Raw genomic sequence first — 25,031 nt, 5'->3', positions numbered from 1 at the left:
CCTCGATATAGGCACAAAGTGGCGGACATGTTACCAACTCACCTGAAGGCAGAAAGGATGCAACACTTGCAGAACAAGCTAGCAACTATGCTTTACAATGCATTTAAGGGTGATGTCACAGCACAACGCAATAAAGGTACCACTGCCAGTAATCCTTCTCCCATGTCCACGCAGGCAAGGACAGGACATTCCAGCGATCTCATGGTGATGTCGGACATGCGGACATTCTTTAGTCCAACGCCTCGCCTTAGCGCTTCCGGATCCACCCTCCACCAACACCTGGACCGGCAGGTAGCCGACTACCTGGCCTTAAGTGTGGATGTAGACACTGTGAGCAGCGATGAACCCTTGGACTACTGGGTGAGCAGGCTTGACCTGTGGCCAGAGCTGTCCCAATTTGCCATTAAACTTCTGTCTTGCCCTGCCTCAAGCGTCCTATCAGAAAGAACCTTCAGCGCAGCTGGAGGCATTGTCACTGAGAAGAGAAGTCGCCTAAGTCACAAAAGTGTTCAGTACCTCACCTTTATCAAAATGAATGAGGCGTGGATCCCGGAGGCCTACTTCCCACTCCAAGACTAAGTCCATTCCCATACACAGCATCTCTGCCTGCACGCCGTGTGACAGCCTGCCCTAAGACTAAGTCGCTCTCCACACAGCACCTCTGCCCGCAGGCAGCTTGACTGCCTTCTCTGCCACCACCAACAGGGTCCAGGACTCCAGGTAGATTTCTGAATTTTTAAGGCCGCTGCTAGCAGTGGCCGCTATAATAATTTTTCTGGTGCATGTACATGCCTGCCTAATTTTTCTTGCTACACTGCAGCAGCAACAACAAAACAAAAGGCATGTACATGTGCCAATTCCCCTTCGTGATCATTACCTTGCCGCGGTGAAGGGCCTTGCGTATCACAACGAAGCAATGACCGCCGGCTATTTGAGTGTCTCGGGAGGTGGCACACCAAAGATAATGAGGTCGTTGCTTCATTGTGGACAGACCAAATTTGATCAGCTGGACAGTCACTGTTCTGTCATTCAGCTACCTCAGCCCGGCGACCATATGGGCTGGAAAGCTGCCATCACCTGCACTCTCGTCATGGTGCACACCAGTCCAGCACAGCCGTCACTACACAAACAGCTGTTTGCAGTCACTGCACACCTTTCCCTGCATCTGTGACTGCACATTGTATTATACCTGGCAGTCAGTGCATACCTTTCACGTGAATGTATGGTAGACTTGCCCTCCATAACAGATTCTCGTTACAGGTAGTAAAGTAAATCAGTGTCATATACAGCAGGGCCTCGAAAGTCCTCCTGTATTGTTATTTTTGGTCACTACCTCGGGACGTGCATGCCATGCCTGCTGCCTTCCTTGGATGTGTAGTAGCCGTTCCTGCTCCTTTGCCCACAGCGTGCCTGCTGCCGTCCTTTGATGTGTTGTGGTGGTAGCCTTTTCGGCTCCCACTCTGGACCGGAATCAAACCCTGATTCCCCGGTTATTACCCGTGGTCACTTACAATGGCAGACTTACCCTCCATAACAGATTCTCGTTGCAGGTACTGAACAGCAAGCAGAACAAGTATTTAAAAAAATAGATGTAAGCTTTAACAATGGTAGAGAAAGAACCATTGAAAGTTGATAAGGCAGTCAGACATTACCTGATATCACTGAGGAAGAGCAATCTGGCCATGGTGCACACCAGTCCAGCACGGCCGTCACTATGCAAACAGCTGTTCGCGGTGCATTACATAGTGAGTTTGATGTGTCAGTGTGAAGCGGTACTCTAATTACACTCCCTGATTGATGAATACACATGCAAGATGTTTTAAAGCACTTTAGGCCTGCAATTTAGCATTCAATGTGATTTCTGCCCTTAAAACGCTGCTGTGCGTCAAATCCAGATTTTTTTCCCGGGACTTTTGCCGTTTATCTCACTCCGCCATGCCCCCCTCCAGGTGTTAGACCCCTTGAAACATCTTTTCCATCACTTTTGTGGCCAGCATAAGTGTTTCTAGTTTTCAAAGTTTGCATCCCCATTGAAGTCTATTGCTCTTCGCGAAAGTTCGCGCAAACCAAACTTTTGCGGAAGTATGCGAACCTGGTTCATGAACCGATAATCGGAGCCTTCTCTAATACGGGCCATCTCTAATACTGGCATGTAATTGGCTGATTAGCTATTTGTGTTATGAAGCATTTGAACACTTATACCTGATAAAGTGGCCAGTGGGTGCCTCTGCATAAAGCAATTGCTTGGATAAAAGCACATGAAGACATGACAGTTGACAGTACCGTGTACCCTGTCCTCATGATGTTTTCAAGCAGAGCTCAACAACAGTTGTTGTTACAACACCATCAAAGTGGAAAAAGCCACACACAGAATATTATGGCGGCTAAGAAACTGCGTAACACGTTGGCCTCAATTCACTAAGATCATGCTGGAGATAATAAGGCAAGAGAAAACTTACCTCCACACAGTGAGAGAGTTATCTTATCTCTTCATTCCTTAAGTTACCTCCTCTGTAGTTAATTTACCTCCTCTGTAGTTATTTTCACACGCAGTTAATAAACAGCCTGTCTTTAACTGTGGAGTTATTTTAAGGATTGAAGAGTTAACTTAAAGACAGAAGAGTTAACTTTAGGTTTGCCTGAGGTAAAATGTTTCCTGAATACGACATGCCTTATCACCATGGTGACCACTCTAGAAACGTTATTAAAGACAGGAGATAAGCTTAGTGAATTGAGGCCATTAAGATTACTTAGTAACAACAACACTGACCTAGGAATTAACACATAGGCAGACAACATCATGCAGCACTTTTGAATGTTGTTTAATGATAGTTGCCTTTTAACTCTCCAGCTAGAGCTATGCAGTTATAGCCATGTAATAGTCTATCTCCAAACCTCAGGTTTAACATGGGAATAATTGATAATGTAATTATAAAGACTTCCATTATATTTTAATTACAATTATATTTTAATTACATTTTATTGCTTGTGATCTTATTCTGATGAATAAAGTACACGAGAGGATGAACTACGCAGTAATATAACCACATAAACGATATAATTAAGCTAGTGCATAAGAAAAGAAAAACTGCCTGAACTGAAAAGTGAGGTGATGTCCTGAGTGACCAATCATATTTCAGGTTTAACATTTCACTAGATAGCATTTCAACACCTGATTGCCACAGTAATCATAAGAATCATTTAGATTTCACAAATGCTAACACCCCCCTCCCCCCCACCACCACCACCAGCCCCTCCAGGCAATTGCCTACCTAGCCTTTGGCATGCTACCTGTATTTACAACAAAAGGTTGATCAAAAACACTGTGACAGCAAACTGGCTAATACAGGTCCAATTCGCACGCAGAAGATATATGTACTTAACTCCAGGAAGAATGGATAAAATTTCCGATACTAACATTAATTACTGTCCTAGGTATCAAATAGAAATAGGAACTTTCTTTCCCATGTTCAGGAACTGTACACAACTGAATCCATTTTGGGAAGAATATTTTGCACTATTAATGACCTCTAACCACTCATGTTTCATGCTCCCCCAGGGTTTACCTTCTTGTTGTAATGATCCGCTCAGCTGGCTGCACAGGCATACAGCTGTTTGACCATTCCTTATGTCTGAGAGATGCAGGTCTCTGGAAAAGAGACCTGGCTTCATCTTGCAACTTTCAGAGTTGCTTTGCTGAGGGATTTGCATACATGCAAATTGCCCAGCTGTCTCCTTTGAGGGCTGGCAGTATAAAAGCCTTCTGCTCCCAGAAGGCTTTGCTGGTCATAACGGTTTGTTAAATACACTCCTGGAGTGTCAGCCTTCCCTGTTGGATTGTTATAGTTATCTTAGAGTAATTCTGGGGACTGCACTAGGCAGCTCCTCTAGTGCAGTTAGCCTGCTTATCTGTTTTGTCTATGTTGCCTCTCTGCTGTGATTGTCCTGTCGCCAACGGTGGTCGATAGGAAATCGTCCTGTCTGTCTGTGGGTGCTAACCAGAGCAGCGGTTGCTACTGGTAGCCCCTTCTGTTTCATCTGTCTTACTTGGATCGTACTAGCCTCTAGCTGTAGCGGCTGTGGATCCTTCTGGTCTGCTTTCTTGGAGTATAGCTGGAGCAGCGGTTGCTACCGCCTATCTCATCTGCCTGGCTTCCTTGGATCGCACTAGCCTCTAGCAGTAGCGGCTGTGGATCCATCTGATCTGTGATCCTGTCCCTGAACCTGGATCGCACTCGCTCTGGCGGAAAGAGCAGTGGATCTTTCCTATCCTGTCCCTGAACTTGGATCGCACTCGCTCTGGCAGAAAGAGCAGTGGATCCTGCTAAGCTCTGTTGCTTTACTTGGATCGCACTCGCTCTGGCGGAAAGAGCAGTGGATCATTCCTATCCTGTTTCCTGTCCGTCTGTCTGTCTTGTCTGATACGAACGCTTGCTGTAGGCTCGGTGAGGTAACCGTTAAGCAAGCGCTCACGTTCTCTGTTTCGTGTTTGTGTGGCGGTGGTTAGTTAGGCGTGCTTGTCTCTGTTGCGCTTAACGTGCGGAAACGTGTTCGCTGTTGCGAATGAGTGCGGTGTTCGCGTTTAGTTAGCATTTATTATTTTCCTTATCTTCTCATTGTATGATTTGCTGTGCCTTTGCTACTCTTGTGCCCTGTCTTGCTTAAGTCTTGTGTCACCTCTGGCAATCGCCGCTCTCGCGATTGCGTTCCTACTTTGTTTCAACTGTTGTGTGTGCACCATCGCGGGTTGGCGACTAGATTGGTGCACACATATACATTCTGTCCCTGTGCTCATTCTCATTTCGTAATCGCTTCTCTTGCGATTGCGTTCTCACTTGGTTTCCTCTGTTGTGTGTTCACCGTCACGGGTTGGCGACTAGATTGGTGCACACACATACATTCCTCCTCTGTGCTTATTCTGTCTTGTGTCACAGTTAGCAATCGCCATCTCTTGCGATTGCCTTCTCACCTGATCTTCATGGTTGTGTGTTCATCGTCGCTGGGTGGCGACTAGATTGGTGGACACACATACACTCTGTCGCTTTACTCTCTCTCTCTCTTTAAGGGCTATCTTGCCCTGCATTTCTTCCCTTCGTACAGTTCCTATCTGGCGTCTGTGGCAGGGCAGAGGATCTGTTCCTCTGCACTCCACAGCTCCATCTGCCGACAGGAACTTTCCTCTACAGGTGCGTTGCACCTTTTGCTGGGTTCTCTCAAATTATACGCTTGTGGAGGATTTCCGCAGTGTCAGCGCGTGTCCTGTGCGCTGACCCCGGAGAGAATTCCACAATCGTTACACTTGTCCTACTGGATGGTGTTCCTTCCAATAAACATGCCCAATATCTTGTATGTATTGTATGTTTTTATGCTCGCAAAGAAATAATGAAAGTGGGCAGCACGGTGGCATAATGGTTAGCAGTCTTCCCTTGCAGCCCTGGTTCCCCCGATTCGAATCCCAGCCAGGGCACTATGTGCACAGAGTTTGCATGTTCTCCCCTTGTCTGTCTGGGTTTCTGCTGGGCAGTCTGGTTTTCTCAAACATCCCAAAAACATGCAGATAAGTTAGTTGGCTTCCCTCTAAACTGGTTCTAGACTACGATACATACACTACACAATATGACTATGGTAGGGATTCGATTGGGAGCCCCTTTGAGAGGCAGTTACAGTAAGTGACAAGACAATGTACTGTGTGCAGCGCTGCAGAAGATTTTGGTGCTACTACTACTAATAATAATAATAGAAGGGAAATAAGCTTCCCTCTGTCAATCACTGGGAAAAAAATGATTAATAACGGTCTTCTCCCTTATCGTATGATATACAAGAATTGTAACTGCCCCAGCAAATTTGATAAAATATGGGCACCTTGGTATAGTAATGAAGGACTAGTAGTCCTGCTCCTGCTGATTGAAAAATATAAAATAAAACCATAGGGATGAGGTATAGCAACATCACAATAAGACTTTACTGCTTCATTTGGATATTTATAAATCTGAAGATGAGGAGGATCCAAACCAGGAGCCATCTTTTCAATTGCTCTTCTTTCTTTTGATCAGGGAGCCAGAACCATGGATGCACAGTAGGCTGACTCTTGATTTAAAGTGGAACTGAAGGTTGCTAATAAAAAAAAAAAAGAAAGAAACTTACCTGGGGCTTCTGCCAGCCTTCTGCAGCTGTCCTGTCTTGCGCCAGTCATCAATGATACTCCGTTTCACCACCACCAGCTAGTTTTCGCCAACCCAGAGTCGACGGCCACTGCGCCTGTACAGCCCTGGCCACGCATATTCTTGCTCGCTTACCTGTCCCCAATAGCATCCTGGGCAGGTGCCAGATGCTATTGCATTCGGGAATGCAAGCAAGGATATGTGTTATCAGAGCTGTACAGGCCCAGTGGGCCGGCAACTCTGGGTTGGCGAAAACAAAACTAGCTGATGGTGGGGAAACGGAGGATTGTTGAGGACCGGCGCGGGACAGAACAGCTGCAGGGGGCTGGCAGAAGCCCCATCAAGGAAGATGACTGAATTTCTAACTTTTCCTTTTTATTGCTGTCTGTATCTCAACTAGGAAGAGTTTTATTTACCCTCTTGGCCACTGATACCTATTTCTCCAATAAACCATCAGAGGAAAGCTTACCATCTATAACACAGACAACAAAAACAGTTGTAAAAATCTGATCTAGACTCTAAACTTTTTCCACTGCCTTTAGAACAACATTTTCCCAAGAGTTCCACTTTATAGAGAACTAGAAGCACCGAGCAATCATTTCAGGCTGGCAGAGCCAGTTGTAGACTTTTTGCTGCCTAAGGCAAACTTGTAAAGATGCGCACCCCTGAATTGGAAAGATCGCACAGCACCAGACAGTGTGCACTGCACTTTATAGCTGCAGTGAGCCCCCCAAGAAACACCCTCAGTATAGGTAGGTAGCCAGGTATAGGTGCCCCCAGTAATGGTAGCTAGGTACAGTTGCCCCCAGTATAGGTTAGCCAGGTACAGTTGCCCCCAGTATAGGTTAGCCAGGTACAGTTGTCCCCAGTATAGGTTGGCCAGGCATTCTCTTAACTTCCTGTTTCTGCCTGGTGCTGCTCCCGACTTCTGCTGCCTGAGGAAGTCACCTCACTTGGCATCATGGGAGGACTGGGCCTGCTGGCCGGCAATTTGAAACACAGTCACCCACAAAGCAAGTGAACAATACTCAGAAGAATATAATGAAGTGAGCAGTAGACAGTACCTGCATGGAGGTAATATTCAGAGGTCTATCAATTATAATCCAGGTAGCTGTCTCATAGCATGGAGGAATGGTCATGGAGCCCTGGTATGTCAGGAATCCAAAAGACTCCGGATACAGTTCTTCAATGCTGAGATCTTGTACGTAATTTACTTCATCTGTGGAAATAAAAGTTTATTGCGTCACAAACTTACACAGGTGTAACAATTTCAAATGCACATTTATACTACTGACCCAGTTGGTGTAGAGAACAATGGAGAGCACTACATGGGGTGATAGGGAGAACTACAAGGGGGGCTGGAGAGAACTAACAAGGGGCTATGGAAGGCACTATAGCATAAGCTGGGTAACAGTTGGGTTATTACTGATATATGCTTTGTTGTATTTCTCAGTATAGATCTTCTCTAAGGACTTATTTCCTTTTAAACAATGCAAATTGCCTGGCTACTGTGCTGACCCTCTGCCTCTAATACTTTTAGCCATAGACCTTGAACAAGCATGCAGCAGATCAGGTGTTTCTGATGGACCACTGACTGGATTAACTGGATTAACTACATGTTTGTTTCAGGCAACTGGTATTGTTTAAAAGGAAATACACATGGCACATATGTTCTCATTTCAGTTTCCCTTTAAACTCTAATAGTAGCAATCTTGCAGTGTGCAATTATCTGAAAAAAGTGAAAAGTTTGTAAATAGGAATATTTGATATTTAGATGGCTTATACTCTGCCCGCACAGGAACAGGGTTTGCCAAGATTTTTACTGCTACTGAACCCCTTCCCCTGATGGCATGGATGGGGTTCTGCATTCAGTCTTCATTGTGGGCATCACTGGCATAGTAACAGGGGATGCAAAGGTTTCAAACACACCATGGCCCTTGGATCCCATATGGGTACTTTCCCCAGTCACTGTATTAACTCCTTATTGGTTTTTTAGTGGTAATGATCACCTCCATATTCACTTTTAATAGTGGTAATCATCAACCAACCATTCATTTTCCTCGTTTCACACTTCTCTCCTACAGTGGCTGTCCTTGGAGGATTTTGGTCATATATATCATGTGATTATTATTCACATGCAGTGCCAGGGAGGTGTGTGTGTGTGTGTGTGGTGTGTGTGTGTGTGTAATGTGTGAGTGTGTGTGTGTGTGTGTGTGTGTGTGGGTGGGGGGGGTGGTTGTTGAAGTGTACAGTAAAATTTACACTGAGGCCCATTGTTCTGTGACTACACAATTGGTTGAAATTGTTTTTACAACACAGGTAGTCCCCCATTTAACAAACAGGATAGGGACTGTAGATTAATTCTCTTGGATCCGTTCTTAGGTTAGAATGTATTTAGTCCCTGGTTAACAAACAAGATAGGCACTGTACATTTATTCCAGTTTCCCCCACTCCCTCCCCCATATAACTCCCCTGGTGCCTAGTTCCCTCTCCCTCCCCAATACCAATCCACTACCCCCAGGATAGACCCCCCATGATAGTCCCTCCTCCCCTTCTCCATGCTAGACGCTACTCCACTGCTCCCCGAGGCCCCTGCACATCAGCTGCTTTAATCACTGACTTGCTTGTCCTGGGAGGTGGCGGCTGCACCATCCTTGCAGTTTTCAATCATGCTGTCTGCGCCGGATAGAGAAAAGGTGTGCAGCGTGATTTAAAACTACACGGATGGTGCAGCTGCCGCCGGCCTGGGACAAGTGAGTATGTAGCTAATGTGCAGGGGCACCAGGGAGCAGTGCGAGAGACAACTTGGCAGGGTCCGGTGGCGCAGTGGCACTTGCAGAGGTTGCCCCTGTTTGCCTGCATGGCAGCGCCGGTCCTCTCGGTAGTGCTAGTGGCCCACTTCCTTCCCTAATATAGCTTCCCTGGTAGTGTTTATTGGTCTCCCTCCCTTCCCAATATAGCTTACCTGGCAATGTTATTGGCCCTCTCCCCAATATAGCTTCCCTGGCAATGTTATTGGCCCTCTCCAGGGCCGGGCCGAGGCATAGGCTGGAGAGGCTCCAGCCTCAGGGCACAGTGTAGGAGGGGGCGCAGAATCCAATCAGCTGTCATTCCTAATTGTGTTTGTAGCAGAAATAAATAAGAAAAGGGGATACATGGCAGTGACTGCAAGCCAGATAACTAGATATTAAGGTGTTGGGGAGGTTGTGGGCCCTGTGGCGCCTCTTAGTCTAATAGCAATCAGTGTGTGACTGCTGGGGTGGGAGGGATGGAGGGGCGCACTTTGGTGTCTCAGCCTTGGGTGCTGGAGGACCTTGTCCCGGCTCTGGCCCTCTCCCTAATATAGCTTCCCTGGCAATGTTAACAGCCCCTCCTTCCCAATATAGCTTCACTGGTTACACAAGTGTGAGGCCCACAGCTCTGTATCTTCGTCCCTGTTTTCATTGTGTTCAGCAAAGCAAAGAAATCCTGCCACTGTTTAGATTCTTTAACTTTTTAAACCATCCCTTTAGAATAGCGAGCCCTAGCTTTGTCTATGCTGATCGTAGCCGGGAGCAGACCAAGTTTTTACCTCTGTGTAGTCAATTCTCCATCCTCATGGCAGAAGAGATTAATAGAAAAGCATAGCATGTCTAGACTTGAATGGGAATTCTCTGTCTCTCCTACACACAGCATCGTTTGGAAATGCATTACTATCTCCACGTTCTTGTGCCGGGACAAGAGCGATTCACGTAGAACATTGCGTAGAACTGGTTTCAGCTTCTTCAGCTAAGCCTGGAAATTGCATGCTGTGATTTTCAATTAAGAATATCACAGCATGCCGAAATATTCTTCGTTACCCTTATTCCCCATATGAAAATATGTGATTGAAAAGCGCACTAAAAGTCTAACGGTTTCACGGAAAATCGTGCCGTGTATTTAATGTTCGGCCATGAAAACACAGAAACAAGCCACGAGCATGTAATCATTTGTTTGTTAGTCCCTTAAACTCGTTATTCTGTGAATTTGTTCTTGAGGCTATGGAGCACTTCAGCTTATTTCATAATGACTTCAGTGATTATTGTTTTTTTGTGTCTTGTTTGAGCCGGTTAATCTGAACACTATCTCTGTGTTATTGTAGAAATGTCATTATGCATCTGATGAGAGCAGCCTAATCATCTTATTTTCATGCTGCTTGTGGAAAGGAAGGGTTATGCAACGTACACACACTAGATTTTTGTTAGCTGACTGTAGGCAGAACAATTGTTTGCGGAAAGGTTGTTTAAAGAGATACCGTGACTAAAAATTGAACTTCATCCCAATCAGTAGCTAATACCCTCCTTTTACATGAGAAATCTATTTCTTTTCACAAACGGATCATCAGGGGGCTCTGTATGGCTGACATCGTGGTGAAACCCCTCCTACAAGAAACTGTGAGAACCATGGTCCTGGCAGTTTGCTGTCTATGAACCTTGTTGCATTGTGGGAAATAGCTGTTTACAGCTGTTTCCAACTGCCAAAAAAGCAACCGCGGGTCCCCCCCTCAGATGCGGGGCCTGGGGCGGCCGCCCCACTCACCCCCGCAGGCTGCCTCTGCCTCCACCAACATGGTGCAGGAAATGAGAATCGGGGTCAGACAGGAGGAGAGATGTCTCATTCATTTGTGCATCAAAGTTTCAGGATCTACCGTAATAAAAACAATCTCCAATCATAAAACACTACTGAATTCCAGCCTGGCCATAAGAAAAGCAATGCTGTCCTATTTCTTTGACTGGTGATACAATTTAAATATTAGCTTGGTGTATCTGCTCTAGTATCAGTAATAAATGATATGAGCTCCTGTAAGGTTATTGAATATAGACTTATGCTGCACCTTGCTGTCATTATATCTAAATGGCACATGCATGTGTATATTTGTAACTCACACAAACTTTTCTTTCAAATGACGGCGGTAATGGGGAGCTGTGAAAATACTGATGGGGTGCGTCATTCCCTCAGCAGTAACCAATATATTTAATCCCAATATGGCCTCATATCTCAGTTCTGTTCTATCCATGTAGCTGACAGCCTTCTCACCTAATGGCCTATCAAGCCAAACGCACTGAAATCAACAGCTTGAAGTCAGTCATTGATCTCACCAGTGAACTCTCTGTGACTGAAGGCGAGCTGCACAGCTCTGTGAGGGGGAAACACAAGTGGGCAGACTGAGGAGAAGCCATAATGTCAGGAAAACAAGAACAACTGCTTGTAATGGGAGAAAAAGGAGCCCTGAAATGTCTGCTGTGTTCTACCAATTACAAGAAAATGGCATATTGATATTTTTAAATTGAACCATACATATAACAAGGTACATACATTTAAGTGCAAAGTATTTAAAGCTTAGTTTAACAATTTTTATTCCTACCTTCAAATTGCACTTCTCCACTATGCACACACTAGAGCCAGATCATCCATATGGAAAACCTAGGCAGTTACCTAGGGCCTGGACAGAGTCGGGGGACTTGGTGGATGCTAGTCCCCCCACCCCCCCAAATCTTACTAAAAAAGCCAGGTAATCATCACTGGTGGGCAAAAGCTGCTGTCTTGCCTAGGGCCCTACTTCATCTTAATCCTTTTGTGTTTGCAACTACATCTCCATATAAATAAGCCCTAATTATGAAAGACACAGTGCTGTGGTGCCTGCCCTATATCTTTCTTTACACATATACTTATCTGTGCTAATGTTTTCTCATGCCCATAAACCTCAATGCAGTTGGTGAAGAATCGCATCATGCATTAGAGCCCAATACAACACATAGGGCCTGATTCACAAAGCGGTGATAACTCAGTTATCACGCCTAAAAGACTTTAGGCGTGATAAGCCGTGCACTGCTGAGTTAGCACCGCTTTTGCTCTTTATCGCGCGCAAAGTCCCGCGCGCAATACTTTGCAATTCCGCGCGCAGCGCCCATAGGGTTTAATGGGCACATCGCGCAAACTGCACCGTGCGCCGGGTGATTGCGCGCGCAAAACTTTGCGCGCGGAATTTCGCGCGAGTTTCATTTTATCACGCCTAAACTGAGTTTAGGCGTGATAAAGGGCTTTTCACAGGCGTGCAAACACTTTGCACCGCTTTGTGAATCAGGCCCATAGAGTTAAGCATACAAGTCAATGAAGAGTCTGCTTCAACAACAACAACAACAAATAACATTTGTAAAGCGCTTTTCTCCCGTAGGACTCAAAGCGCATAAGCATGGCTCAGACCATCGTGGTACAGAGGAAGAATTTTATAAGTCCGGAAATGCCAGGCTAAACAGGTTGCTTTTCAGTCTGGATTTGAATAGCTCCAGGGATGGTGCTGTCTTTACTGGGTGTAGCAGGGAGTTCCAAAGAGTAGACAAGACAAGACAAATAACATTTATATTGTGCTTTTCTCCTGGCGGACTCAAAGCACCAGAGCTGCAGCTACTAGGACGCGCTCTATAGGCAGTAGCAGTGTTAGGGAGACGTGCCTAAGGTCTCCTACTGAATAGGTACTGGCTTACTGAACAGGCAGAGACAAGATTCAAACCCTGGTCTCCTGTGTCAGAGGCAGAGCCCTTAACCATTACACCATCCAGCCATGAGTAGGGGCAGCATGACAGAAGGCTCTGTCTCCAGATTTTTTGAGGTGCACTCTGGGAGTGACCAAGTTTATAGAACTTGCTGATCTGAGGTTGTGGGAGGTGTGGTGCAGCTTCAGCAAGTCCTTCATGTATCCAGGGCCCAGATTGTGCAGGGATTTGAATGCTTCACCACAACTGCAAACATACATGTTGCCGGACATCGCAGAGCATGCCTTGTGTTATGTCCGCGGATTCCACTGTACTGCACTGCTAACTCACCAATGTGAACATACCATTACAATATAATTGCATGATGTTAGCATTATCAATATTATTACATGGACAAATGCAATGCACCGCAACACCCTAATGTAGACATAGCCTTAGAAGGAGTGTGAGTATGTACCTAACTTCTAAAGGACATTGGCCAAAACCACAAAAGTTTTATAGCACACAAACAATGCATTTGTAGAGAAGACCAGTTCATCAGGTTTTTAGTGGAAGAGTAGGTAGGAAGAAGCAATTAAGATGCTTCTAATTTGTATAAATTTTTTGCACAAACTCTGTGTTTTGATTCCTCAGCCACTGCTTAGTAAAGTACTTTTAACCGCTGCCGGACTGCGCTGATTGAAATCTATGCCCTGGTTATTATCCCTGCCAGGGCGTAGATTTCAATCTCCGCGCTGCACACTTCACCGCTACTGGCGATCTCTCCTGTCGCTGTGGCCCACTCGCCCTGCTGTTGCTATGACAGCAGAGCTCCGTGAGCCAGTCAGGAGTCGATTTCATTGGCTTCTGACCCTGTGATCACTGTGAGCCAATCACAATGGCTCACAGTGAACACAGGGTCAGGAGCCAACAAAAACAGCTCCAGAACTGCTCACGGAGCTCTGCTGTCATAGCAACAGCGGGGCGAGTGGGCTTCAGAGAAAGGAGATCGGTGTGTCGGTTCTTGTGGCATGACGAAGGTTGCCCCGCTTTTTGCACTAGCAGTCTCTGGTCCTTAAGGGGCCAGAGACTGCTGGTACTGAAGTGGGTAAACAAACAAAAAAAAACAAACTAAGAGCTCAAACTTCCAGTTCCTGTTAAAAAGTGTACCTGAAGTGACAAGTGACATGATGAGATAAACATTGGTACATATAATACTAGTAAGAAATTGTATGTAATCCCTTTCTGTTTCCAGTACAGCAAAAGTTTAAAAAAACTTGAGTTGTTATCTATGCAAAAAACTTGTTGATAGCTTGCCAAATTTAGTTCCTATTAAGGTTTTAGTGTAGGTAAGTTCAAAGGAACATTACGACTCTCTCAGCTTTGCAAGGCAGAGAGTGGATTCTAAACAGCAACTGTTACAGACTAATGCAATTAAAAAAAAAAATAATAATAATAATAAGCCATTAAACTGAAAATAAAAATATGAAAATCACTTCCATGTTTGTAATGTTCTCTTTGTCATTCACACCACACATATTATGGGGTTAATTCACAAAGGTTACATATTTTTCACCTTAAAGAGAAACTCCGACCAAGAATTGAACTTTATCTCAATCAGTAGCTGATACCCCCTTTTACATAAGAAATCTATTCCTTTTCACAAACAGACCATCAGGGGGCGCTGTATGACTGATATTGTGGTGAAACCCCTCCCACAAGAAACTCTGAGTACGTACTCCTGGCAGTTTCCTGTCTGTGAACCTTGCTGCATTGTGGGAAATATCTGTTTACAGCTGTTTCCAACTGCCAAAAAAAGCATGCAGCAGCTACATCAGCTGTCAACAGTAAAAATGTCACCATGTAATAAATGTCAGAATATAAATCAGGGATTTAAAAGATTGTACAATGGGCAAACACTGACTAAATCTATTACATTATTTTCACTGGAGTTCCTCTTTAACTGTAAGGACTTACGTGTGATAAACAAATTAGAGATAATTCATGAGATAAATAGATAAAGAGAGCTAAACCATGAGTTATGTCAAATAAGGAGAGCTAAACCATGAGTTATGTCACTTAAGTTAGATAAGGAGAGCTAAATAATGAGGTGCGTAAGATAAGGGGCGGTAAATCATGATTTTGGTTAGATAAGGAGAGCTAAACAATGAGTTAAGTTAGCTAAGGAGAGGTAAATCATGAGTTAAGTCATTTAAGGAGAGGTAAATTGTGAGTTAATAAATAAGGTGAGATAATTTAACAGAAAAGCTTTGTGAATCAGATCCTTAGGGCCTGATTCACAAAGCAGTGATAACTCAGTTATCACGCCTAAAAGACTTTAGGCGTGATAATCTTTGCACCAGCAAAGTTATCACCGCTTTGTGCTCTAACTCGCGCGAAGTTCCCGCACGTACGCGCGTACGCGCGTATGCGCGCCCGCAAAGTCCCATAGGGCTTAATGGGCACTTCGCGCGAAGCACGGTGCGCTGCGCGCGCAAAACTTTGCGCGCGGGAGTTCGCGCGAATTCCTTCAGATCACGCCTAAACTAAGTTTAGGCGTGATAAAGGGCTTTTCACAGGCGTGCAAAGTGTTTGCACCGCTTTGTGAATCAGGCCCATAGTGTTAATTGTGTCATAAGTTTATTTTCACTTCAGGTTCACTTTAAATGGCCATACATTATTTTTCAGATGAGCCAGCTTCACATTTTGAAAAACTTTGATTGATCTCTAGGGCTCAGTTTTCATGATGATGATAGACAAGCATTGATTATCCCCAGAAATGCTTGAATATAAGTGCCCTTAAGGTCTGTTGACACATTATGCTTTCGTCCAATATATTAGTTCATAGAGCATGAATTCATAATGATCTATATATTAGGATCCAATTTATGAGAAGAGTATGGAAAATATTTGCTTTGTGGATGGTGGTTGGATTTGCAGATTAAGACCCTCTTCCATTTAGGATTCATCATGAATTTATAAGCAGTCTGGTTAAATAATAATTTTGTAGATAAATACATTTCAGTGAGTTCCCTTTTTTTTTTTTTTTTTAATAAATAAAGTACATTAAGATTAACTTTACCTTGTTTAATATGACTAGCTGCAATCTTGATTTAAAAGACATCTGAGGTGATTGAGTTTAAAAAAAGTAATTACCTATTTCTGTGCATAATCCTCCTGGGACACGGTCTGCGCCTTCCTTTTCCCCCTGTTTTGCTCCACTTGTTTGCTAAAGGCTTTGGACCAGGCCCTGCGGCGACCCTCAGCTTGGTCAACAGCCCCCGACCCTTGCTTTGGTCAACAGCCTTGACCTCAGAGAGAGCCTACACAGCTTGAGAAAGGACTGAGAGTCCGAAACAGCGTCTGTTGCTGAATGGCTACCTCTCTGTGTTTACTCCAATAAACAGATATTAATACATTGGTGCACAATCTTGTCTTTACATACTTACCTCGGTACAGGAAAGCCGCTTGATAACGGATATTCCTTTTGTTAGCCACCTCACTTGAGTTTGGTGGTCTTTTTGCTAGTCCTCTATAAGAGCTCAGAATGTGTAGTTGTCAGCTGCCAAGTGGCACGTTGTCTCGCAGAATGTTCCGGGGTACGTTATGACCACAATTCATTTCACGTGAGTATTAAAAAACGTCAACATGCAGGAAAATGCTGCAGTGAGAAGGTTTTCCACTGCGTTGTAACTTAGCCAGCACAATCTCGTAAATGGGCAGCATAAATGGATAAGCAGTTCTGTTTCCCTGTGTGTTGGCTGCAGTTTGTCAGCACAGTATAATGAGTTGGGGATCCAGCTCTCTAATATGTTTGAAGCCAGTGAGCCAGAAGTATGCAGATCAGGTATTCTGACTTCATTGCCTTCTCACTCGTTCTCATCATGCAACTCAGAAATTACTGAAGCCAAAAATGAGCATGAGAGCCAGGCAATTAATACAATTAAATGGGATCAGCAGTAGCAGCCTGCACATTTCTGTCAGTGCTGGTTTCTTTCAATTTTTTTTTCAAAACAGAGAGCTTCAGTCAAAATACACCTTGTAAGATTAGCCACAACATTTTATGGATAAACTATTGTTTAAAAAGATGCAAATTAAATGGTTAATAGGTTTAGTTTCATTTTCTTCAACAGCCATATTACAGTATGGTATGTATACACAGCACCTAAAAATCATCCAAAACAGCTGATAATGACCACATTGACCGAAGATCATTCAGCTAGCTAGTGTGTGTATAGTGTACACTCCCCATCACTCAAAGATCCATCATGTTGGATCCTTACAGACCCCCATCACTAAAGCATGCCTGATCGCAATGTTATTTTTTCTCCCCTCGCCCATTCTGACTTGTGCCAATCTTCATCCCTCTCCCCTTCCTCCATTTATCTGTACAGCATCTGCATCGATATCCGATTTTTTTTGCCCGAGAGATCATTTCTAGAACTGCAATTGGCCAGTCATGGCATTTGTGTACTTAGCATTAGGCACTGAGCTGCACGGAGTTGAGTCACAGTACTGAGCTCACCAGGCTTCAAAAATTGTTCTTTTATCTCTACTTTTGTAGATAAGACTTGATAGCTTCTGTAGGCAAGGTACAAAGTCAGAAATATGTGATGTCTAAAAATAGCAGTGTTTTAACAACACATTGAATTGGATATTTAATAAGCAAGATGACTGCTTCCATGTTAGTTGAATGTGAACTCGGTGGGGGAGAGAAATGTCAAATGTTGGCGGAATTGCTATAACGTTAATAAGGAGTTGGGAGACAAAACACACACACACACACACACACACACACACACACACACACACACACACACACACACACACGGCCGGATTTGTACATTTTACTACCCAAGGCCCACCCTGCCCACTGTGTATCCCTGTTTTTGAGCACCCGTGTCCTATGCTCTCCTGTACTGTGCTTCCCCCATCCTGTGTTGTGCTCGACTGCTTTGCCCTGTGGAAGCAGGACGACCACTGACTGGGTCTGTGATCACTGTGGTTTACATGTTTGGCAGTGTAACTGCTTGGGTGTGCCAGCCCACTTCCCGCCCCATGCTTCCTGTTGCCCTAGGCCATGGCCTTTGTGGCCTTGCCTAAAATCCAGCCATGCACACACATACACAATTAAACTCTGGCTTACAAAAGACAATAGTGTATCCTTGGTAAAAAAAAAAAAAAAAGACATTTGACTTAGCACTCCCAAGCATTATTTCAGTACTTGAGTCCCTCAGCGTTCAAACTAGCATCTATAAACACTGGGGCGATATTTGGAAGAGTTGCCACATACAATTTACACTCTGGCTGTTACTAGGGAAGTGAATGTTATTAATGTACTTATCTTGCGACCTGGAAGACTCAGAGATGAAATAGCTTAGGAATATTGTCAATACAGTTGTACTCATAAATGGAAATTATTGATTCAGGGAGAATTTTGCAGCACTGAGCTTGTTTTAGGGACTAATAACTAATTCAACCTATCTGAAAACTCAGGAGAGGTAGAGAGGATGGCATGGGGGATCTCCCGCCTGTGAACATTAGATTATTTCTAGTTTTATTTCTCGTAGCTATTTTTCATAGCTGGGAATACTTTCACAGCACTTCGGCTGTATAACCTTTTTACAAATACACAACAATTGTACCTCTAGATAGACTTTTCAAGTGGATTGTACACAGTGTTCAGCTTCAGCATCTTTTGTCTGAACTACGGTGATGTTGACAGGCTGATGTACCAACTGAGGCACTCTATAGTCAGATAGTAAAAACTCCACAAGCCTAGCCCTTCAAAGATGGACAGAGAGCTGTTGAATACATGATTCACTAACAATCAATAGAACTAAGTCCAGATTTCTGCAAAGGCCACAAAGGCCCCGGCTTTGGGCGGTTCAGCCGAAGGGGGCACCTGGACATAAAATAGGGGATGCTACATATGAAAGAAAAGGCTGCAAATGGGGAGCAACACATGAAAAGGGCAGCTGATGTCCCAGAGAGCTGTGCATGAAAGAGAGGGTCTGCAGTACAGGGATGATACACATGGAAATGGGGGCGACACATGGAATGGGAGGGGCGCTGCTGCATTCGGAAGGGGAGTTTAAATATACTAGGCCTAGTGGCAAAAAAAACCATAAATCCACTAGATTGCTACCTTGGTAGGTTATACCTCATCACATTCACGGGCAATTCACCTACTGGTAACTTAATTTCACTATTGGCTCTCCACTATAGACAACGTCTCCTGTCCAAAGTTCAATGGTAGTTTATATCCCCATTGGCTTATATACACCGTAAAGGAACACAGTCCTTTCTGCATTAGAGCATCAGGTTTCCTCTGTCATATATGTTTCTGGAGGCTTTTTATGGTTTTTATAGGTTTTTTAATGCACACTTTCTGCACACTTTTATATCCACCTAGGCATAATTTTATACTGTTACAGACAGTTATTTATTTTTTAGCTTGCATGCTGTCCTATTTTGCTATTTTTCTATGATGACCTAATAAAAGGATTTATGGTTTTATTCTATGGAAGGTTTTCGGAGGAATTTTTTGAACAGTTATTTATTCATGCAAGTATTGTTTTCATCAGTTTTTATATTAGTTTTTATATTAATTTGTAGGTATACTCTTATCTTTGATAATGGGCTCTACAGTATTCGCAAAACGTCTGATATATGACTTATTTATCACCTGATTTATAGCCTTTCAGCACATTTACAAGCAAAATAATCACTCAAAGTAAGTTGTTCCTGATTAACTTACGGTAATTTCAATATTACTTTTCTCACCTGTCTGAGCTAAATGAGTCATCCATTACACAGGCTTTCAATGTTCTAGAGCTAAAATATATGAACTTTTTCACAGCCTTTTTCTCCGTGCCTGAGTGTCGTCCGTGCGCTTGTGCAGTGTGGCTGCACTTATGTACAGATGGGAGCAAGGCCAAGAAGAAGAGGAGGGTCTTAGCCAGGATTGGTGGGCTACAAGAGGATAAGAGAAGTCTAGGTAATCCAGAGACTTCCCTCTAGTGAGGTAGGTATCTAACTTTTGTCTTTTTAAAACTCACAGATAGTGATGGTTGTGTCTAGGGGAACTCATGAAGAAGCATGTGATCAGTTTGGTCAGGTGATAGATATGTAAGTCATCATCATGTATCACAGCTAGTGTTGGGCGAACAGTGTTCGCCACTGTTCGGGTTCTGCAGAACATCACCCTGTTCGGGTGATGTTCGAGTTCGGCCGAAAACCTGATGGTGTTCGGCCAAACTGTTCGGCCATATGGCCGAACTAAGAGCGCATGGCCGAACGTTACCCGAACGTTCGGCTAGCGCTGTGATTGGCCGAACGGGTCACGTGTAGTGTTGGGCGAACATCTAGATGTTCGGGTTCGGGCCGAACATGGCCGCGATGTTCGGGTGTTCGAGCCGAACTCCGAACATAATGGAAGTCAATGGGGACCCGAACTTTCGTGCTTTGTAAAGCCTCCTTATATGCTACATACCCCAAATTTACAGGGTATGTGCACCTTGGGAGTGGGTACAAGAGGAAAAAAAAATTAGGAAAAAGAGCTTATAGTTTTTGAGAAAATCGATTTTAAAGTTTCAAAGGGAAAACTGTCTTTTAAATGCGGGAAATGTCTGTTTTCTTTGCACAGGTAACATGCTTTTTTTCGGCATGCAGTCATAAATGTAATACATATAAGAGGTTCCAGGAAAAGGGACCGGTAACGCTAACCCAGCAGCAGCACACGTGATGGAACAGGAGGAGGGTGGCGCAGGAGGAGAAGGCCACGCTTTGAGACACAACAACCCAGGCCTTGCATGAGGACAAGAAGCGTGCGGATAACAATTTGTGTTTTGTCGCCATGCAGTCATAAATTTAATACAGATGAGAGGTTCAATAAACAGGGACCGGAAACGCTAACCCATCACAGATGTTCATTGTTCATGTTACTTGGTTGGGGTCCGGGAGTGTTGCGTAGTCGTTTCCAATCCAGGATTGATTCATTTTAATTTGAGTCAGACGGTCTGCATTTTCTGTGGAGAGGCGGATACGCCGATCTGTGACAATGCCTCCGGCAGCACTAAAACAGCGTTCCGACATAACGCTGGCTGCCGGGCAAGCCAGCACCTCTATTGCGTACATTGCCAGTTTGTGCCAGGTGTCTAGCTTCGATAAGTGAAATAGGGAGGCAATGAAAGTCTATGGGGGATTTTACAAATTTTGGACCCCTGTAACTCTGGTTTGCAGAGATGTAGGGACCCCATCTTTGGAATCCAAGTCTAACAATATGTCTTCTACCTGCATGAGACATTTCGTGAAATTCAGACGTTGCTAACGGCCATGGCTGAGATTTATGTATGTCACCATCACTACCATTGAAATAGCCCAAATAAACAGGTTTTTGTGACCCTAGGCTATGACCTCTTCGGCCTAGGACTGCATTGAACGCGACCCACGCATTGTGCGCATTCTGGACAACACCAATTACTGGGTTTATACCCTTCTGGATCCACGGTACAAACACAATGTTCCAAAACTGCTTGAAGAAAGAGTCTGACAGGTCAAAATGGAAGAATACCAGCAGGCCCTTGTGGAGACTTTAAAGAGGAGATTGACATCCTCCCCCTCCTCTAGCCAGTTGTTCGCCGACAGACTGACTTCCGCAAACCCAGGACGACCAGGAGGGCAGCACACAACACAAGCCACAGCAAGTGCCCAAAAGGGAATGGTATCGGCAGTGTCCTTGGAGTGGGAAATTTTTCTGACACCCATGCAGCAGCACACAGAACAGCAAGCGTGCAGATCCACCTCCAACACCGATGGCCTGGAGAAGATGGTCAAGGACTACATGTCAGATGGCATAGCTGTGTTGAACAATCCATCTGCACCCTTCAACTATTGGGTATCGAAGCTAGACACCTGGCACAAACTGGCAATGTACGCAATAGAGGTGCTGGCTTGCCCGGCAGCCAGCGTTATGTCGGAACGCTGTTTTAGTGCTGCCGGAGGCATCGTCACAGATCAGCGTATCCGCCTCTCCACAGAAAATGCAGACCGTCTGACTCAAATTAAAATGAATCAATCCTGGATTGGAAACGACTACGCAACACTCCCGGACCCCAACCAAGTAACATGAACAATGAACATCTGTGATGGGTTAGCGTTTCCGGTCCCTGTTTATTGAACCTCTCATCTGTATTAAATTTATGAATGCATGGCGACAAAACACAAATTGCTATCCGCACGCTTCTTGTCCTCATGCAAGGCCTGGGTTGTTGTGTCTCAAAGCATGGCCTTCTCCTCCTGCGCCACCCTCCTCCTGTTCCATCACGTGTGCTGCTGCTGGGTTAGCGTTACCGGTCCCTTTTCCTGGAACCTCTTATATGTATTACATTTATGACTGCATGCCGAAAAAAAGCATGTTACCTGTGCAAAGAAAACAGACATTTCCCGCATTTAAAAGACAGTTTTCCCTTTGAAACTTTAAAATAGATTTTCTCAAAAACTATAACCTCTTTTTGCTAAATTTTTTTTTCCTCTTGTACCCACTCCCAAGGTGCACATACCCTGCAAATTTGGGGTATGTAGCATGTAAGGAAGCTTTACAAAGCATGAAAGTTCGGGTCCCCATTGACTTCCATTATGTTCGGAGTTCGGGTCGAACACCCGAACATCGCGGCGATGTTCGGCGAACGTTCGCGAACCCGAACATCTAAGTGTTCGCCCAACACTAATCACAGCCAATCAGAGCTTTGCAAATCTAGCAGCTGATCAAACAAATCACATGCTTCTCCATAAGTTCTCCTGGACCTAGACATTACCATCACTACTATTTATTTTAAGTGCCTGTGCATGAACACACTCTGACCATACCTTTTTATATATTTTCCAAAAACAGAGAGAATAGGTGGTGGAATGATGATAACTATTTTTGTTCTTCGCTTAAAATGGACACGACAAGATGAATAACTAGGGATGCTCATTTAGATTCCCTGCAATTGAAATTTCTGCATTTCTGATTGGATTTCTGCGGAAATACCGCATTACTGAAATTCGGTAATTTTAGCCCAGTCACAGAAATTAAAAAGCATTGGACCAATCAGAGGATGAGGATGAAAATTGGATTATCGCTGTAATTTTAGACCAATCACAAGACTACTGAGTATTCCAAAGTCTTGTGATCGGCTTAAAATGTTTGTGGTATTCCGACTACCATGGCAAAATTCTGCATTCTCTGATTGGTCCAATGCTTCCGAGTCAACTTGGAAGTGATTGAACAATCAGGGAATGAAAAAAAAATGGCAAAAAAAGACTCCTCAGAAATCGGAAATTAGCAGAATCGGTAATCGGCATTGGCAGAAATTGTTTTTTTTCCGCGGTATCGGAAATGTGTACATGTGTAATCTTTTTGCCGGTAGCATTCTCTCTCTCTCTTTTTTTTCCCAATGAATGACATGAGTTGCCAGCAAGCTCCTTGACTCTGCTCTTGCTAGGAATTTTTTCATTCCCTATTTCCAGGTGTAAATGTGACATGAACACATCAGAATGAGTGATAAGTAATAATTTTCCTTTTCAGCTCCAGTATATTCATAGACACTTCTCAGTAAGGGAGCAATGACTTTGCCTGCAGTGAAATACAGTTTAATGACAGTAATCTTGCCACTCTGTGATGACATGGTGAAGCGCAGCATTCTCCAGTCTCATCCGAGCCAAACAGGCAGCCAGCTAAGGTTTTTACAAAGCTTTGTTGGTTGATTTTTTTTATCCCTGTTCAGCTTCCAAACCCAAAAAGCTAACAAAATCCAGATTGCAAAAATTAATAAAAATGATAAAACAGTCTTTGTTATTCACCCTGAAAATACTGCCTGTTTAACTTTAGGGAGAACTGCTTAAGGGCTGTTTCACAGCAACAGAGCTTTTTTAGTGATTTTTCAATGACTAGTGTCTTAAAAAGAACTTGGATAATGTATTCCTATGGGTTATGTCACCCTGCAGTGATTCAATTCAGTAAAGATCACCGGTTTGCGTGCTGTAGCTCTTCCTCTCCCTTGCACGAGCACCAGTGTAATATCATTATTATGTTGCCATACAAGCTGATGGAGGAGATCAAATTAATAGTAACAATGTAGTTAGTGTGCAACTAAAATGTTAGAGTAATGTTCATTGAAGTCAGTGCGGCACTGTAATGCAGGGCCGGGCGGAGGCAGAGGCGAGAGAGGCTTCAGCCTTGGGGCGCAGTGTAGGAGGGCGTGCACAAGTCACTCAGCTATCATTCCCCTACTGTGTTTGAAGCAAAGAGAAATAAAAAAAGGGGATACATGGCAGTGACTGCAAGCCAGATAACTAGAGATTAGGGTGTTGGGGGCCCTGGGGCCCCTTTTAGTCCAATAGAAATCAGTGTGTGACGGCTGGGGAGGGAGGGATGGAGGGGCACACTTTGGTGTCTCAGCCTTGGGTGCTGGAGGACCGTGTCCCGGCTCTGCTATAATAAAAGGGTAATGCACTATAGGCGCTCTCCACTCCCTCTTATTGGAGGGGATCAAAGTGTTGGTCTTTGTACAATACTTTGACCCACATGGGGAGATGCTGTGCTAGACTCGATTCAGCAGTGTTGCTCCCACAATGGGCGAAAATGCAGCAGAGTGGTCTGGGAGATGGCGGGCCAGATGGTGTGGGAGATGGCAGCAGCAATCAGATTATCAGACATAATCCAACACTCTGTACAGGATAGGGTTTTTGGCAACAGCGCCATCTAGTGGCAGCCACTTTTTCCTATGTTAGACATTGTCCGGGATTGGGCCTATAGAGGAAAAAGCCAATGTTGGAGATAGTCCAACACTGGATTGTAAAAGGTTAAATTGACAGGCAAATTGGAATTATTTTTATGTCATTGACAATCTCTTGGACAGTTTAGAGTGGAAACCACTGCATTCAGGGTTTACTAATGGTAACTGCCTTCAACTGCGAACATTTGTCCAGGCGTTTGAAGCAGTGTTTACATTGCAGAAAATGGTAGAGCAGTCGTATGAGGCAAGTTAAAAGCCCCTTTATAAGGCTTGATTACGGTGCGCATGTACCCATGTGCATCCGCTGCCAACTAGAGATGGCCGAACCTCCGATTTTTGGTTCGCGAACTGGGTTCGCGGACTTCCGTGGAAGTTCGGTTCGTGCGAACTTTCGCGAACTGCAATAGACTTCAATCGGGAGGTGAACTTTGAAAACTAAAAAATATTATGCTGGCCACAAAAGTGATGGAAAAGATGTTTCAAGGGGTCTAACACCTGGAGAGGGGCAAGGCGGAGTGAGATAAATGCCAAAAGTTCCGGGGAAAAATCTGGATTTGACGCAAAGCAGCGTTTTAAGGGCAGAAATCACATTAAAT

The 25,031-nt window shown here is 44.3% G+C and overlaps 1 protein-coding gene across 5 annotated transcripts in view; it reads right to left on the bottom strand.

The window, feature by feature from the left end:
* LOC137521606 (carbonic anhydrase-related protein 10-like) overlaps positions 1 to 25,031 on the bottom strand; it is a 549,933-nt gene that overhangs the window by 48,090 nt on the left and 476,812 nt on the right. For 4 of the 5 annotated variants that reach the window (XM_068241074.1, XM_068241070.1, XM_068241071.1 and 1 more), the window contains one exon: positions 7,226 to 7,380. In XM_068241074.1, coding sequence (XP_068097175.1) covers positions 7,226 to 7,380 — 155 coding nt within the window. Of the gene's footprint in view, positions 1 to 6,005; positions 6,115 to 7,225; positions 7,381 to 25,031 lie in introns of those variants that run through there. The other variant, XM_068241075.1, reaches the window with a different exon arrangement.

The sequence above is a fragment of the Hyperolius riggenbachi genome, chromosome 6 (assembly GCF_040937935.1).
Source record: "Hyperolius riggenbachi isolate aHypRig1 chromosome 6, aHypRig1.pri, whole genome shotgun sequence".
Lineage (NCBI taxonomy): Eukaryota > Metazoa > Chordata > Amphibia > Anura > Hyperoliidae > Hyperolius > Hyperolius riggenbachi.
The sequence above is the reverse complement of the archived record's forward strand: the minus strand, read 5'-3'. Positions and strand labels throughout refer to the sequence as shown.